The sequence below is a fragment of the Gymnoscopelus braueri genome, assembly GCF_963280865.1.
Source record: "Gymnoscopelus braueri genome assembly, contig: SUPER_20_unloc_1, whole genome shotgun sequence".
NCBI classification, from domain to species: domain Eukaryota; kingdom Metazoa; phylum Chordata; class Actinopteri; order Myctophiformes; family Myctophidae; genus Gymnoscopelus; species Gymnoscopelus braueri.
Genome location: NW_027660990.1, coordinates 3,337,582 through 3,356,131, shown reverse-complemented (window position 1 = coordinate 3,356,131; position 18,550 = coordinate 3,337,582). Strand labels below are relative to the sequence as shown.

The 18,550-nt window shown below is 42.7% G+C and overlaps 1 protein-coding gene across 1 annotated transcript in view; it reads left to right on the top strand.

Moving 5' to 3' along the window:
- Window positions 1-18,550, top strand: part of LOC308076661 (dual specificity calcium/calmodulin-dependent 3',5'-cyclic nucleotide phosphodiesterase 1A-like) — a gene marked incomplete at both ends in the record, with an annotated part of 260,076 nt that overhangs the window by 13,959 nt on the left and 227,567 nt on the right. Inside the window, 2 exons of the mRNA XM_080457370.1 lie at window positions 8,113-8,163; window positions 15,306-15,474. Of these exons, the coding sequence (XP_080313496.1) occupies window positions 8,113-8,163; window positions 15,306-15,474 (220 nt within the window). The remainder of the gene's footprint in view (window positions 1-8,112; window positions 8,164-15,305; window positions 15,475-18,550) is intronic.

Genomic DNA, 18,550 nt, shown 5'->3' with positions numbered 1-18,550 from the left:
TCCTGCTCTACACACACACTGCCATCAAACATTTCTCCTTCCTTGATTTCCACCTGGCCCAGGTGGGTGTAGCCTCTCTGCAGTCCTTAGATTGGCAGCGGTTGGAGCCAACGAGAGGGAATGTAGGAGGCCCCTATCACCATGCCTCTCACCCTGTCCCTCACCCCTCTACAACCTACAGTGGTAGCCAGTTGGTTTCTTCACCATTTTCAAAACAGTACCTTTTTCACCCACAGGTACCTTTTTCGGCCACACCCCCAGATTCTCAGACACGCCCCCCAGATGTATTGTATCTAATTTCAACATGTAGTGTGGCCATTCAGCCACAGGGTGGCGCGTTCACACTGAGCAGCATCACAGTGACTATATCTCCTTCCACATTTATCTACAATCTACAAACTCACTGTGAGCTTGTAGATCTGCTATTTTCAATCGGCTGAAATATATTTAGGGCTGAAGTGGTTTGTGTGTTTTGTAATTGTAATCAAAATCTACAAAGTAACTAGTAGTAACCAAAAGTTTTCATTTAATTGTAGTGGAGTAAAAGTACAATATTTTCCTCTGAGATGTAGTGGAGTAGAAGTAAAAGTATTAAATACTCCAGTAAAGTAAAAGTACCTCAAAATAATTATTGTACTTAAGCACAGTACTTGCGTAAATGTACTTAGTTACTTTCCTACACAATAAAAAATGGCAGATGTACAAGATAGAATCGTGGATCTTTCACCTTTTGAGAGTGCGTTCTCAATGGCCTGATGGTCCAGGCCGTGGACTCGCAGTCTAATGGTCGGGGTTTGATTCCAACATTAGGCGATAACTTTAATTTAGCCTTTTTTAGCTTTTGCAAAGTAGAAATACTCCGTTACAAGTAAAAGTGAGGAAATAAAAATGTGATTGAGTAAAGTACAAAAGTATTGGTATCAAAATGTACTTAAAGTACCAAAAGTAGAAAGTACTCATTATGTAGAATGTCCCATTTCACAACTTTTCAAATGTATAAAATGTATACAAATCTTTTGAAAATATCAGATCTACAAGCTCTACAAGTAATCTAAATCTACAACGTAACTAGTATAACCTCAAAATTGTACTTAAGCACAGTACTTGCTTAAATGTACTTAGTTACTTTCCTACACAACAAAAAATAGCAGATGTACAAGCTTGCATCGTGACACGAAGTGGCATGTTGTGAGCTGTACATCTGCATATATATTACAGCTATGTCTGTGTGAGAGAGAAATACAGAGATACAGTGAGAGAAAAACAAGAAGACAGAGAGAGAGGGGCGATTTTTACTTTATTATTCGATTGTTAGAAGAGAGAGAGAGAGAGAGAGAGACAGACACACACACACACACACACACACACACACACACACACACACACACACACACACACACACACACACACACACACACACACACACACACACACACACACACACACACACACGCACTGTTTTCCCATTCTGTAGAGTTCTTTGAAGAATAATGGCTGAAACAGAGTGTCCTACAGAACGTGTTCCGACTCCATTCGGATGCTTTCCTAGTGATTTTTATTATTATCACAAAACATACATGAACCACTTCAGCCCTATATACGTTTCAGCCATTTGAAAATAGCCGATCTACAGTACAAGCTCACAATGCGTTGCGATGCAACACATAGTGAGCTTGTAGATCTGCTAGTTTCGGCCTACTTTCTACTTTTGGTACATTTTACAAGTACATTTTGATACCAATACTTTTGTACTTTAACTCAAGTATTTATTTTTATTTTCTGATTTTTACTTGTAACAGAGTATTTCTACTTTGCAAAAGCTAAAGAAGGCTAAATTACAATCGTTGTCTTACGCTGGAAAATCTAGCCTTCCTTGGAAAATAAAGTACCCCCAACCCCCAACCCTGGCCCCCAACCCTGGCATCCCATGCCCATGAAGACATTTGCATCACTATAGGCGAGGGTCCCTCTGCTGAATGCATAGTGTATTGGCTGTCTGGCGGGCTAACGACACCCACCTCACAGTCAAAGACTCAATATATCTTGTTCCAGGGACCCCCAAAAGCAAAAATTTGATTTTATAATGTGTATATAGATTAAAAGATTTGCATACATTTTCAGATTCTTTTTCAAAAAGTCATAGTGTGGCACGCTATGAGCTTGTAGTTTGAGTTGCTATTTTTGAATAGCCAAAGAACACACACACACACACACACACACACACACACACACACACACACACACACACACACACACACACACACACACACACACACACACACACACACACACACACACACACACACACACACACACACACACACCACTAGTGCAGTGGTTAGTGGTCGGTCAGGGGCGGCCATAGCTGAGTGGTTAGTGAGCCCGCCTAGGGAACCAGAGGCCCTGGTTGCCCCAAGTTCGATTCCAGGCTATCCCAGCATATGCGCCGATGATATGAAATTTGTCCCTGAGCAAGACTCTTAACCCCAATTGCTCACAGGTTCTCATTGGAAACAAGACCGCAAGGACTTTCATGAACGACCTGTTGAAAGGAATTATCCTTATCCTAGTGAGACTGACTTCCAAGAGTGAGATCAGAGTTCAAATATTGTACTTTTACTCCACTACAATTGTTTGAAAACTTTAGTTACTTTGCAGATATAAATGATTATATTATAAAACATAAACATTAACCACTTTAGCCCTATTTTATACCATTTGAAAATAGCCAATCTACAAGCTTGTAGATTGACTATTTTCAAACATTTTAGTACTTTTACTTTTGGTACTTTAAGTATATTTTAATGCCAATACTTTTGTACTTTTACTCAAGTAACACTTCACTGTTTCAGCTGAAGTGAGATGCCTATAGATAGATATTATTATTATTATTATTATTATTATTATTATTATTATTACCCTTATTAAAAGAAAATATATATATTGTGATACAAAATGCCTAAATAAAGCAATAGATATGAAATACATACTGTAATGAAATTGAAATGAAAAAGGTTGAGAATCACTGGGTTAAACTGTAGAATATAGTTAAAGGGATATTTCACTTTAAATACAAATTGAAATGTGTGTGTAAACCCTTTACACACACGTGTTTGTCTCTTTAACAAGAAAAAATGCAGTGCAAATAGGACTTGGTTTAGAATAGCATAAATTGTCTGTATGGTGTTATGGACACCTCATAGAAATTACACTATTTAAAGTATAATTACTGCTATAGTAGGCTTCTACAGTAGAAGCAAGTAGACTAGGCAACCAATAGTTGCTCGGCCCTGCCATCTACTGTCCACTTACTGTATTGCACGGTGGGAAAAAAAATAATGCTAAACTCCTCCCTCCAAGGCAAAACCACCCCCCCAGAGGGGTGTGGCTTTGATGGGTACCTGAGAGGTACTGATCTAGTGGGTACCCAATGTGATGATCTCAACTGGCTACCACTGTATAACTGCACCGATCTGCGTGAAACTTTGCATGCACACTCCCTAGAGGCCAAGGAAAAACCATTGCTCAACATTTTTCACATCTGCCTCTTAGAGCGCCACCAGGAGGCCGATGTGTGCAAACACATTTTTTATATTACTCCTACAGATTCTGTCCAACAATCACGCAAATTGGTACACAGTAGCTCTATAGTCATGTGATCAACACAGATCTGTCTGATTTTTCATATTCCACCCTAATTGGCTAACATTGGTTTCCAAAGTTTGCAGGACAGGTCCGTTTTGAACAAAATGCCTCAAATCATGAACACAGCGTGCAATTTCCGTGAAATTTTGCACGCATATTCCCACTAGGCCGAGGAAGAAATGACACCCTTTTCACATTGGCCTGTTATAGCGCCACCAGCAGGTCTAATTTAGCAAAACACATTTTTGGAACAAAATGCCTCAAATCATGATTGCAGTCAGTGGCGGAACAACTGAAAGCCGGGCCGGGAGGCACAGCACAGTGATCAGGCCCCCCCTGCGCACCCACGCGCGCGCGCACGCACGATTTTTTTTTCGGGTTTTCGGCGGATTCGGTCACTTTTTGGGGGGCTTTTTGTCACTTTATTTCGGTTCTAGGGTTAGGTTAGGGTTATGTTGTTTAATTCTTATTTTTGCCTGATTTTACCGATTTATTATCTGACGGCACAGGCCCGTGAGGGTCGCGGGCCGGGAGGCGGCCGCCTCCCTGGCCTCCCCGGACGCTCCGCCACTGATTGCAGTGTCCGATTGCCATGAAAGGCCTAAGAGGAAATGGCACCCTTTTCTAATTGGCCTATTATAGTGCCACCAGGAGGCCACAATAACCTACCTGACCTGGCGGAGACCTGTGCTCCGAGCACCTTTTCTAGTTTTAATTGTGGAAAGACCTCCTGCTTCATTAGATAGGAGGCATACATGCATTAGGCTCAAGGTTTTGCTTTATTGTTACAGCTTGTGTACAGGTACATAAGAGTAAAACATATTTCTGTTCGGCTTTCTTCAGACAATGCAGCAGCATAGGTAATAATAATAACAATAATACTAATAAAACCGATTTAATAAAGAGAAAGAGAGTGCAAAAAAGAGCCCCAAAAAAGAGAACATCAGCGTATGTACACCTGCATATGATCTTGGTATATTATATATACCAACAGCATTTTTTCAGTAGCTGCCACCTAACTTTATGCAAACAACTTCACAGTATCTTCTATATACAGCAGATTCGGTAGGAACAGTTCAAGTAGAGTGCAAGAAAAGGACAGGAGAGGGGAGAGGTGTAAGCAGGGGGGGGGGGAATTAGCGTTTCCCTTTGTCCTGGTTAACTCTACTTCTTGTCAGTTTGTTCATATGCCTGATTGAACGGGGAAAGAAGCTTTTTAGCAGTCCTGTTGCCAGTGGCTCTGAGACTGCGTAGCCGTTTTCCATGCGGCAACATCTGAAACAGTCTGTGGTTGGGAAGGCTTGGTCCTTGATGAGTCTACAAGCTTTGCTAAGGTGTTTGTTCAGTAATAGGGGTCTCCCCATCTGTCCATATACAGTATGGTTGGGCCCTATGGAATGTATAAAATACATGTGCTAATAAAAAACATATTTAAAATAGTTGAAATAATTGTTTTGGTGCTCATATTAACTTAGGTATAGTATTTTATTTAGCACATGCATTCCATACTCCATAGGGCTGAACCATTCATGGACATAAATTACATCATCAACTTACAACAGGCGTCATCCCCCTTGAGTAAAAGATGAACTATTTCTAAAATAAATACAATATTAAAGGAGTTTTTATTGTATCTTTTATTTTAGTTATAGAGAGCAATAATGCTATAATGTAAAAAGGCATATATGGCATATTAGCCAGGGATCCTTTTAAGGTAGGGCATCACTCACCATGGATGCATTGATGGCTTAATAGGGAGATGTTGTGTTCTGTCCGGGAGGAGATGGGAAGCCAGTGAGGCCCATTTTCCACCAGGATTGAACCGGTTCCGTACTTTTTTCCCCGCCTATTTTTGAACCAGTTCAGAGTGTTTCCACTGAAAACGAATTGGTTCAGAGCCCTAAAAGTTGGTTCGGAACATGAACCAAATGTTTTTTTCTTGCCCTGAACTGGGAACCAAGGTGGGCGTGTCACTATGCGATAGACTGGACAATGCAGATGCAATATAAACAATGGCAAAAGCAAGCACAAAATATACATATAGAAAAAAGAAAAGAAAAGGGAAACTGCTTGAATTTCCCCAGTGAAATGGACACTTCGACCATTCATATTCGACACATTGCTGGCCAGGCCTGGAATCAAGCTTGGGGCAACTGGGTACACCTGCTCCCAAGGTGGGCTCTCTAACCATTCAGATATGCCGCCCTCAATTACAATAGTTCTGCTTAAAACTGGTGGAAACGCAAGCCGGTTCACAGCCGGTTCCGTGAAAGCACCAAGGTTCCAAGAATCTAGAACGGAACCAGTTCTAGAACCAAATTTTGGTGGAAAAGGGGCCTAAAAGAGTCATAGAGAACTGGACTTGAGTTACAACTGTACTTTGACCACCTATTCTGTCTACACTTGCTTTGCCAAAATTAGCCAAACTACAAGCTTGCATTTTTGGCCAATGTTCCCCCCAGAAAATGGACGCTGGGGTTGGACTACAGGTCGAGTTGTGAGAGCAGCACCCCCACTGCAAAGTCACATCGACATTGTGATCTGTAAATAACACGCAGTTTGTGAACTAAAATGCCGATTGGAAAATATTCTTTGCTCGCATTCTCGCACTTACAACAGATAAAATGAACACAGTGACAGGACCCCTCCATTTAACTCCGAGAGGGTACAAATGGACCCTTACCGAGTTGCGGATACATTTGGTTCCATGCATTTTACCCACTTGGAGTTGCAAAAACTAAAACAGCTCTTTTAAGAGCCAGCCGAACATAATTACTGCTAAATATCATTCACCATTATATATGTATATATATATATATATATATATATATATATATATATATATATATATATATATATATACAGTATATATATATAGAAAAAACATCACATGGATGCACCTGAGACATATCATCAGAGTTGTAGCCTGGGGTCAACGGGTGTTTCGGGTCTCTCAACATACACCCTCGCCCAGGTGTCCCAGCCGGGGTTGATCAACCCCCCGACTTACATCCCAGTAGCTACCCATGGTCAGTCCTCTTAGGGCAAGAAAGGGCCACTCAATCCGCTTCTTCGGAACTACTCTGCCGGGACTGAGGGAGAGGAGAGGCTCTGGCACGTGGAGGGACTAGGCTCTGTGGATGGCCTCCTGGCCGGCGGGCTCCTCCGTCTCACCAGGTCCAGGACCTGAGCGTTGCACCAGACTCCCCCGTTCCAAACATTTTGCGATGGAGGAATAACACATGGTGGGCAAATGCTGTTTGGTCTAAACAATTATTCGAGAGCTGCATTAACTCTTTGCCTGCCACTGACAAGTCTCACGAGTTTTGAGTGATTTTCCACCATATGGCGCTGTTCACTACCCTATTAATAATGCTTTCACTGCCAGATGACGACAGACCCGGAATTTACTTGTTTATTTCCTGTCTATTCGTTGTGGGAAAATGCTTTACTGTATCTCCGTTCCCGTTGTTTTTTGGCAAAAATAAGCCACATTCAACTGGCCACAATTATGCAACGGATTACCTCGACCGTTTTTTTTCTCCTATACTATAGTACGAGACCCCCGTGCGTGTAATGAGGTGATTGCCATGAGGACAGCGATCACAGAAAATATTCCATGATTTTTCAAAGGTTGGTAAAATCGCTTGTTTTCGCTGGCAGTGGCGTCACACTATTACACTATTACTCTGGCAGTTAAACTCGGTTATGTTATAAATAAAGTGTTGGGTCGCCAAAACATTTACGGGGTCGTGGCATAAAAAGGTTTAAGAACCCCTGCCTCAATACATTATAATCACCCTCTATAACAAAAAATATAAATTAAAAACACCTTAAATGTTTTAAAAATTGTTCATCTTTTACTCAAGTGGGACAACGCCCGTCGCAAGTTAATGATGCCATTTGTCCTCGTCTGGTCCAGCCCTATGGAATTTATGGAATGCATGTGCAAATAAAAAACAACTTCATAGGTTAATATGAGCATCAAATCAATATTTTAATTATAATTTATTTGCACATTGCGCATTTCATACATTCTATAAGGATGGACCACATATGGATAAATGACATCATCAACTTGCGACGGACATTGTCCCTCTTGAGAAAAAGATTAACTGTTTCTAAATAGATAAAATATTCAAGGTGTTTAATTTTTTTTATTCTAGTTATAGAGGGCAATTATAATGTATCAAGGCATATAAGGCTTATTAGACAGGGATCCTTTTAAAAAGTAAATGAAAATAGTAAAAACAGCCGGTCTACCCCATGTTCATTTTCTTTTCTTTTTTTGTAAATGTTAAAAAATGTTTGAGGAACTTTTGATATTTATATTTTCTTAAGGATGACAATAATGAACTTAATCAGTGTTGGAAAGAGCAATAGGGGGTGCAACAACTTGTAGATCTGCACATTTTTGACTTTTCAAGCATTAATCTCTACTCGCTGGTTGTTTATCGTTCTCCACAGTTGCCAACGAGGCTGGTGAGAGGAATCGACGGACGCGGTCTCGCTTCACGCGTAAGTTTGAACACCTTACCTCGGATTACTCATATCGTTGCTGTCGGGCAGAAACTTCCCATCTCTGTATTTTAATGTAAAGTTATTTTCGTAAATTAACGCCTTACTTGATCATACTACAGTGTCACACAAAAGCATCAAAAGTAGCAGATCTGCGCCGAGCATTTCCAGCTTGTGGGAGGGAGGTTTCCGCCCGACAGAGACGATATGTTAGGACCCCCAGTTTGAGATGCACTAGGCCACGGACCCCTTATCTTCTTATTACTGGGACCCCAATCTACAACTGTAAAAGTTTTGTTTTAACTCAGAGAGTGTTCAAATGAAACCATTCGATTCCATTTGTACAATCTCAGAGGTACAGACCAGTAAGGGTATGTTTGGTTCCATTTGTACAATCTCAGAATTACAGACCCCTAAGGGTCCATTTGGTTCCATTTGGTTCCATGTGCTCACTCTCAGAGTTACAGACCCTTAGGTGCATTTAGGTGGGGACCCCCTGGAATCCCCGTCAAGGACCCCTGGGGGTCCCCGGACCCTATGCTGAGATCTAACATATTAGGACTATTTGCTGAAACCGAAACGCAGTTCAAAGTAGGAACCACATGCAAATCGGCAGGTACCGGGTACCAATAAAAAGTAAGTATACGTATATGACAATTATGACGATTATGTAACATATTTGCGATTATCTTAAATAATTGTGACAGGTCTACATTAGACTTGATGGTGTTACGGGACGAAGTATATATTTTTCTGTTTTATAACAATTTATGGAGATAGATATGTTGCATTATTCATGAGCAAATAGATTGATTTTAAAATTGATTTGAGCACTCGCAATATGCGATCCGAACAGTTTTAGGTTGGAATTTGCAATCTGTAAACTGTCATCCACACACACGTAATCTGAAGTCACACAAAGGGGAAAAAAATAATGAGGACACAGAAATAATGCACACACTCACAGGTGCAAATCGAAGTTGCATACTTGTAATCCAGCTATACACGTGTATTTAATTTTTTACTTGAGCCCATTTTCCAGTACAACTTCAAATCGCTCACTTAAAACTTAAATCAGTCATTACAACAGCACAAATCTGCATACACACATCACAAATTCGTAAAACTATTGCGCTCGGATATTGCTACATATTTTGCGATACGTCTGTTGCAAAACCTGAACTGAGTGAGCAGGGGACATTGAAAAAAGTGTAATCCATCAGTTAAGCGTGTTTGTATTTTGTTTCTACAAATGCTCGAATCTGCTCTGCGGGTGAATTATGCAACAGATTTAGCACCTTCAGCCACAATCGACTTGTAGAAACGGCAATGACATTTTTTCACCAGGAGGACCGGGGGGCGCTGTTTAGCCTTATAAAATATCTGCCATCCACAGAGCCTAGTCCCTCCACGTGCCAGAGCCTCTCCTCTCCCTCAGTCCCGGCAGAGTAGTTCCGAAGAAGCGGATTGAGTGGCCCTTTCTTGCCCTAAGAGGACTGACCATGGGTAGCTGATAATTTATTTATCAATTGCCATTTCTTAACTCGCTCTTATAACCACGTTTTTGATCTTACTAACACAAACATCGCACATGTTGTACCTCAATGTCTCAGGCCACTCACAGTAAAAAAAATGTATTTCACTTTTACTTTTTGCGATATATCACACACTCAAAATGATCTGCAGGGAAATAATTCAATAGCTAGGAGGACCTTAGTCTTTTTCCATCCCAAATCATTAACTGCAGGCTACTCTACATGTATTTGTCGTATCTGATGAGGCATTAGACCGCGTGTTATCAGGCCCGTTGGTGGTAATAAAGCAGAGGAGAAGAAGCAGAGACAGACGTCAGGTTACCAGGTTCCATTCAGTGTGTTTATTCAGCATCAAACAGCAAACAGCATAACAGAGAACCAGAGAGCCAGGGCAGAGCCCTGACTCCACACAGCCTTACGTCGTGTGGGCCAGTACTAGTCTAATCATTTTACAGACACTCTCTTTATTCACTGTAGGTAGGTGACATTACAATAACAGACTGTGGGGTGGGGGAGAGCCCCCACCTGTTGATTAAGGAGATCTTTGATCATTGGCAAATGGTACTGATTAGCAAGTGCCTGGAGGAAGGGAGTGAAGTCTCCCAGTTTAACAATAGAAGATCCTTCACACCTAGCCAGGCTAGGCTGTCTCCTAAACAACAGGTCACTGAATGGCCCAAAATGCAGACAGTCAGACTCCGTCTACAACACACAGAACTTATCATTTATATATGGTGTTTAGTATATTTGTTCTAATAAGAATCTGTTTTTACTTTAGTATAATTTCTTAATATGTTTTAAATTGCACACTGTTCAGATACCACACATTCAGTTAATGTGTGATTACTAGTACACCATGTACATTTTAGAGGCCATTTGTTCGGACATAGCCGTCTGCGTTCATCCCTTTTAAACAGGTCTATGGGGAAAAGTAGCCGATTGACTACACTACAATTTGTAGTGTTGTTGATCGACATGATAAACGTGCATTAAAAGAGTACAAATAAGTATTAGTTGTTAACATAAATACAAATACTTACTATAAATAAATAACCCAGCTCACAGCCAAAACCACTGGGACGGCTGGTCAATGAGAGGAGAGATGGAAATCTCTCCTCTCATTGACCAGCCGTCCCAGTGGTTATCAAAGTGCGGTCTGGGGCCCCCAGGGGTCCTTGATGGATTTCCAGGGGGTCCATCATTGGTTTTCAAAGTGCGGTTCGGGGACCCCCAGGGGTTTTTAAGGATTTCTCACAGTCAAACTTAGGGATTAAAGCAAAACAAAATTCATGAATGAACCTGTACAAAAAAAAAATCCCATCTGGTTCTGTGTCTTCCTCAGTGAATCCAGCCACCTGCATGTCGTCTCTCATCGCATCCTTAAACCTCCGCTTTGGCCTTCCTCTTCTCCTCTTACCTGGCAGCTAAATCTTCAGCATCCTTTTCCCAATGTACCCCTCATCCCTCCTTTTCACATGTCCAAACCATCTCAACCTTGCCTCTCTCGCTTTATCCCCAAACCTTGTCACCTGGGCTGATCCTCTAATTTAATCATTTCTGATGATGTCCTTCCTTCCTTGTCAATCCTAATGAGAATCGTAGCATCCTCAATTCTGCCACCCCCACCTCCTGTCTTTTCGTCAGTGCCACCGTTTCCAAGCCGTACAGCATCATCGCTGGTACCCCTCCCGTCTTATACATCTTCCCTCTCACTGGTATACTTCTGTTACAAATGACTCCTGACACTTTCCTCCATCCGTTTCCTCAAAGTGCTCCTTACATCTTCTCAACACACTGTCTTTGGTTGCTAGAACATTTCCATTCATCCTTTATCACCTTAACTGTTGCTCATCCTTCCCATCTCAGTGCCTCTGTCAAGCCAAAAGGTGCAGGTCCTTTTCTCCCTCCTTGGTGTCCAACCTTTCATACAACTACGCATACTCTTTTCCTTAACCCTCACCACCTTTCTCTCTGCCTTACCCCTCATCTCTTTGTACTCCTCCCTACTTTCTCTCTGGCTGCCTTTCTTATCTCCTCCCTGAGCTCCACACAGCATTGTTCTATCTTCATCTTCACACCTAACACCAGCTCCCAGTACTCAAGCCGTGCTTGAGTACTGCAGGCTCCAAGGGCCCAGCTTCCTGCTTTGAAATAGAGTCTATATAGGAAGTAAAAGTTCATATGAATGGCCAGTAGGTTCGCTGTTTTACCCCTGCTGATGTCAGAAAGATTTTTTTCTCCATTCAAGTGGGTGGGTTTTTGACAAACTTTAGACTTGATTTTCTTACCTTAATAAACATTGTCATAAACACTATATGCTTCCAGTTGCTAGTTTAAAGTCTTCTTTCAATCACCATGATATGCGTTTTGGGAAATTATGGTCCCATTATTTTTAAATTGATGATAAAGTAGGGTATGCTGTAGGAGGGGCGGGATGATTTGATTGACAAGCTACCCAACCAATAGCATTCTTTCCGGTTGCGCAGGATATGACGCGATATAGAAAGATGACGGATTTGAAATTCCTGAACAATCGGCTTCATTTACGGTCTGTAGAAACCAATGGCGTCACGCTGGCACCGTCACTGTAAATGGTAACTCCTGTTTGAAAATGTACAAAAACATACTATGGTCGTGCTAATAGGTGATTTGGTAATTGACCTCAAATAATAGGTAAAGATATGCAGAAATTAAAATACAGTCTTTTGGTGGCCATCTTGAAAAAAAATGGCTGCCATCTTTGATTTATGAGTGGCCCGGTTTCCTAAATCGAAGCATGATCTCCAAAGTTGATTTGTACCAAATGTCCCACTTGTATCACCATTTGAACAATTCTCCCAAATTTTGCTGTTATCTAGGCCACTCCCATTGCAACGCCCCCTTTTAGGCAATTAACATGAACACACCCACACACCTTCATACTCACATACTTGAGCAACATTTCGGCCTACTAGGACAAAAACCTAAAAACCTAGATCTAAAGATTTGATCAACCATTGAAAAATGGCACAAATTCTCACCAGGGTGAGAATTTATGATGGCCCAATATCCAGTTTTGTTCCCAATATATCAATCAAAACTTCTGCCAAATTTGGCGCTTTAATCACAAAATTGAACGATTAGGCTGATATATCGTGCCACGCCGCCCCACTACACTGGTTGTAGTTATATCAAAGCTAACCAGTGGGAAGGTCCCCCCTCTGTCTTCCTATTGGCTGGGCTTTAAACAGCCATAACTCCAGTTTGCAGCATGGTACCAACACAAAACTTGGTTTGTGGACTTAGACCAGGGGTTCTCAAAATGTTATGGTCCAGGTACCCCTTGGAGGGGAGACATTTTTCCAAGGACCCCCTCATCGTCGCAACACCGATAAGCATATACTTACAACCACATGTGTACAGTTAGATGCCATTGGAACTATTTGTATTAAAAACTTTTCAATCAAAATCATTCAGACCCATTTCATAGTCATACACAGAAACCACTACTACAATGAATCATGTGCCAATAGTCATTTTTGTCTCCGCCAGGACGAAAGGCATGGCGAGAGAGTATGTTTTTTCCCCCTGTCCGTCCGTCCGTCCGTCCGTGTGTGTCCGTCTGTGAACAGCTAATCTCCGGCACCGTTGGCTTGATCGCAGCGAAACTGTGCACACACACTCCCTGGATGCCAAATTCCCAATTTTTTCACATGGGCCTTTTATAGCGCCACCAGGTGGCCGATTTGTGCAAAAGATATTTTTTGACAGTACTCCTACAGATTTTCTCCAAAAATCACGCAAATCGGTATACAGTGTCTCTATAGTCATTAAACGAAATGTGTCTTTCAGATTTTTCATATTCCATCCTGATTGGCTAAAATGTCTTACAAAGTTTGCTGGAGTGCTCCGTTTTGAACAAAATGCCTCAAATCATGAGCACAGCATGCAATTTCCGTGAAATTTTGCACGCATATTTCCACTATGCCGAGGAAGAAATGCCACTTGAACATTTTCAGATCAGCCTCATGGTGGCGCTATAACAGGCCGATTCCTGTCTATAACAGCACTGATCTGTGTAAAACTTTCTATGCGCACTCCCTAGAGGTTAAGGAAAAACCTTTGTTTTTCATATCTGCCTTTAATAGCGCCACCAGGAGGCCGACTTATGTAAAACATTTTTTTTAATATTACTCCTTCCAAATTCCAAACAAATCGGTACACATGATCTCCATAGTCATGTGATCAAGACGGATGTGTTTGATTTTTCATATTCCATCCTCATTGGCTAAGATTGACATCTAAAGTTTGCAGTAGTGGCTTGTTTTGAACAAAATTCTGCAAATCATGAACGCACTGTCCGATTGCGGTCAAACTTTGCACGCATATTCACACTATGTTGAGGAACAAATGCCACCCTTTTAACATTGGGTGTTAACATTTGATGCATATAACATTAACGAGAGTCCGCTGGCCTATAACAGCACCGATCTGTGTAAAACTTTCTATGCGCACTCCCTAGAGGTCAAGGAGAAACCTTTGTTTTTCATATCTGCCTTTTATAGCGCCACCAGGAGGCCGACTTATGTAAAAAATATATATATATTACTCCTTCCAATTTTATCCAAATTCCACACAAATCGGTACACATGATCTCCATAGTCATGTGATCAAGACGGATGTGTTTGATTTTTCATATTCCATCCTCATTGGCTAAGATTGACATCTAAAGTTTGCAGTAGTGGCTTGTTTTGAACAAAATTCCGCAAATCATGAACGCACTGTCCGATTGCGGTCAAACTTTGCACGCATATTCACACTATGTTGAGGAACAAATGCCACCCTTTTAACATTGGTCTGTTATAGCGCCACCAGCAGGTCTAATTTAGCAAAACACATTTTTGGAACAAAATGTCTCAAATCATGAATGCAGTGTCCGATTGCCGTGCAAGGGCTAAGAAGAAATGACACCCTTTTCACAATGGCCTATTATAGCGCCACGAGGAGGCCACAATAACCTACCTGACCTGGCGGAGACCTGTGCTCCGAGGAGCACTTTTTCTAGTATTCAAATTGCTTTTGCGTAAAGCCTGACAGCATTAACTGATCTTAATGGTTTTCATACAATACAAGTAGGACGCGCGAACGCGGGAAGCGAACGCAGCTCGAAAATAACAATAAGAAGAATAGAAAGGAATGACATGGAATTCTTAGATATCCCAATAGATGAACTCGTGTAGATGCTTGTAGATGTGGTTTTTTTTACTGTAGCTGCTATATTTATGTCAGAGGAGTGTATTTAGTCATCGCCAAGTGTGATGTGTGTGTGAAGTTACACAACGTTTTGAGTAAGTTTAGGCTCTCAAAAACGCGACGAATTTGTGCAAAGAGGAATAATAATCTGAGTCTTTATCAAAGTGCTCGGGCCCTAATGAATTAGTGGTTTCGTTCCCTACCTATGTTGAATGCACTTATTGTAAGTCGCTTTGGATAAAAGCGTCTGCTAAATGACTGTAATGTAATGTAATGTAATGTATGTTTTGTTAGGAACAATAAGGCAGTATTTTGTGGCTCACCAAGACATTTAGACTGAAGCCCCTCCTTTCGTTCACATCATTTCCTGTGCAGGCTCTCAGTCCCAGAATGCATTGTGGAACGCCATCACGGCGGGCGTGGCCATCAAGGACGGAGACAAGCAGCGAGGCATCCTGATCGACCCCCGCAGCCCTGAGGACATCCTGACCGACCCACTGCCTGGCGTAGACACACCCGACGCCATGGAGAAGACTGCTATCAGGTGTGATACTGTCTACTGATTGGTTGATTGATGGATTGATGGATTGATGGATTGATGGATTGATGGATTGATTTAAAAAAAAATATTCACACATAAAAAAATCTTAACAGATAGTCTTTGATACTTTGGCTATTCAAAAACAGCAGATATACAAGCTCACAGCACGTCACTTTGTGCCGCGCTATGACCTGCTATTTAAAAAAAGAATCTTGAACATTTAATTGTGAAAATCTTTGAATCCTTTTTTTTTTTTTTTTGCAATTTTCTTTTATACAAATCTTTGCTTCTGGGGGTCCCTGGCACAACACATTTTCAGATGGGGGTCCGAGGGCAAATATAAATATCAATTTGGGGGTCCTTGACATGAGAGAGTTTGAGAACTGCTGCTCTACAGTTGCAAGGTGGAGAAAGAAGACTGTTATTTTTTAATAGCCAAAGCTAAGTGGTTAAAATTATTGTGACGCTATGGCAGTTGATTCTTTGTATCTATATGAATAACAATGCCTGGCTCATGTATTTGTTTGTAGAACACAGTTATTTTATGACACAATCTATGATGACCTGTTAAAATAACTCTATGACCCAGGGGGTAGCGGCCTCTAGTTGCAGTGATGTACAATGGTGTAAAGTAACTAAGTACATTTACTAGTATTTCCATATTTCCATTACATCTCAGAGGGAAAAAAATACTAAGACTAGAAACAACATTTCTTAGAAATTGTAAGTGTGCCTGCAGCTCACGAAGTCTGTGCGACCTTGTGTTAGGGAGGTAGGGTCAAATAAATGATTATATTAGGGGGACAATTGCATTTTGACCCGCTTCTGGTGGTGGCATTGACCTTTAGTCTTTATCAATGGATTCCTCATACCCATAAACAGGGGGGGGGGTGGGCTGGGTAGGCAGAGTTTCGGGTCTCTACGACCACTTGCTGGTAGAAAAACGGTAGTGAACATATCATGATCGTGATTTTTTTTTTGGGAAGGTACACACCCCTATAATGCTAGGAAATATGTGATAGATTTGCATCTGTGATAGAGAATGAAGTCAAAATCCGAATGAAGCATTCTACTTCAAACTGATGGTTCTCTATTGACCCTCTGTCTTTAAAAGATGTTAAGGATAAAGCTCAGACTATAAGTTTTTCAGAAAAGTTGTAAAAATTAGCATTGAAATTTAAAGCCCGACAGGGTGATTATCCACAGACGCGATAGCGGAGGTGGATAATCACGGGCGGAGAAGATCGCCTCGGAAAACGAATGACAGTAGTCCATAAGGTAACAGAGGAAGGCGGTGGCTAGACCGACTCTGTCCAGATGGATCGTGGAGGCGATTCGGTTGGCATATGTGAATAGTGGTGCCGCTGTCCCGCTGGGACTGAGGGCCCACTCTACTCGGGGTGTAGCTGCATCTTGGGCCCTCTACAAAGGGGTGTCGATGCAGGAGATATGCTCTGCGGCTAACTGGTCGTCTCCCTTGACCTTTGCATCTTTCTACAGCCTGGACGTGGCGGCATCTGAGATGGCGCGCACGATCTTGGGTGTAGCTGCTGGCTCAAGTTAGGTGAACACAAACATGCCTGAAGGCATGTGGTTTCTTCCTACTGGTGAGCATTAGCCGGTTCAAGTCAGGGAATGCGAGGCATGCCTGGGGGCATGTTCTCTCTCCCTGTCTGGCTGGCCTTCTCGGCCTTCGTAGTGAGGTAAACGCAGACATGCCTGGGGGCATGTGGTTTCCTCCTACGTGTAGGCAGCAGCCGGTTCAGGTCAGGGAATGCGAGGCATGCCTGGGGGCATGTTCTCTCCCCCTGCCTGAATGGCCTTTTCAGCCTTCAAGGTTAGGTAAACACAGACATGCCTGGTGGCATGTGGTTTCCTCCTACTTGTAGGCAGCAGTCGGTTCAGGGTAGGGAATGCGAGTCATGCCTGGGGGCATGTTTCTCTCTCCCTGCCTGGCTGTCCTTCCAAGCCCTCTCTAAACCAGCTAGGCATGGTCTGGGAGGAGGAGGCCTTGGTTTCTCTGTCACAGGGCGAGGACTGCATGTGGTTTTCGGACGACGGCAAGAGGGTTTTGTTGAAACCCAACTTGACGTTTGTGTCTAAGACCGGCGCAGTTGCCAGGGCCTTCGTAGTGAGGTAAACGCAGACATGCCTGGGGGCATGTGGTTTCCTCCTACGTGGAGGCAGCAGCCGGTTCAGGTCAGGGAATGCGAGGCATGCCTGGGGGCATGTTCTCTCTCCCTGCCTGAATGGCCTTTTCAGCCTTCAAGGTTAGGTAAACACAGACATGCCTGGTGGCATGTGGTTTCCTCCTACTTGTAGGCAGCAGTCGGTTCAGGGTAGGGAATGCGAGTCATGCCTGGGGGCATGTTTCTCTCTCCCTGCCTGGCTGTACTTCCAAGCCCTCTCTAAACCAGCTAGGCATGGTCTGGGAGGAGGAGGCCTTGGTTTCTCTGTCACAGGGCGAGGACTGCATGTGTTTTTCGGACGACGGCAAGAGGGTTTTGTTGAAACCCAACTTGACCTTTGTGTCTAAGACCGGCGCAGTTGCCAGGGCCCCGGTGGAACTGGGGGCTTTCCATCCTCCGCCGTTCGCTTCGGCAGAGGATAGACGGTTGCACTGTCTCTGTCCAGTAAGGGCCTTGAGGCTCTACTGTCAGAAGACGGCGGTCGGCCGTGAGTTGTCTCCTTTGGCCGGGGTCAGAGGAAGGCGGTGGCTAGACCGACTCTGTCCAGATGGATTGTGGAGGCGATTCGGTTGACAGGGCCGGTCAGACAGGGTCTGTCCGGGCTGGTGACTAGGGACAGGACTTATGTCTGTCAAGGTCTTGCCATAAATCCTTTTGCATCCTGACCCGAAGGGTCTGGGTTGCCTGGGGGCCATGGTCTTGCCGAGGGCAGGACCTGCGGCCTTGGGCAAGCATTTGGGTAGGGTTGGTTAAACATGGGCTCCCCCGGGGGACATTTATGTGTCCCATAGTAAGTACCTTAATGCAGCTTACGTCATAATAACCCAGGGTTACGTATGTAACCCCGGTTTTATTAGTAACGTAAGTAAGGTACTTACGTTTTTAACCCC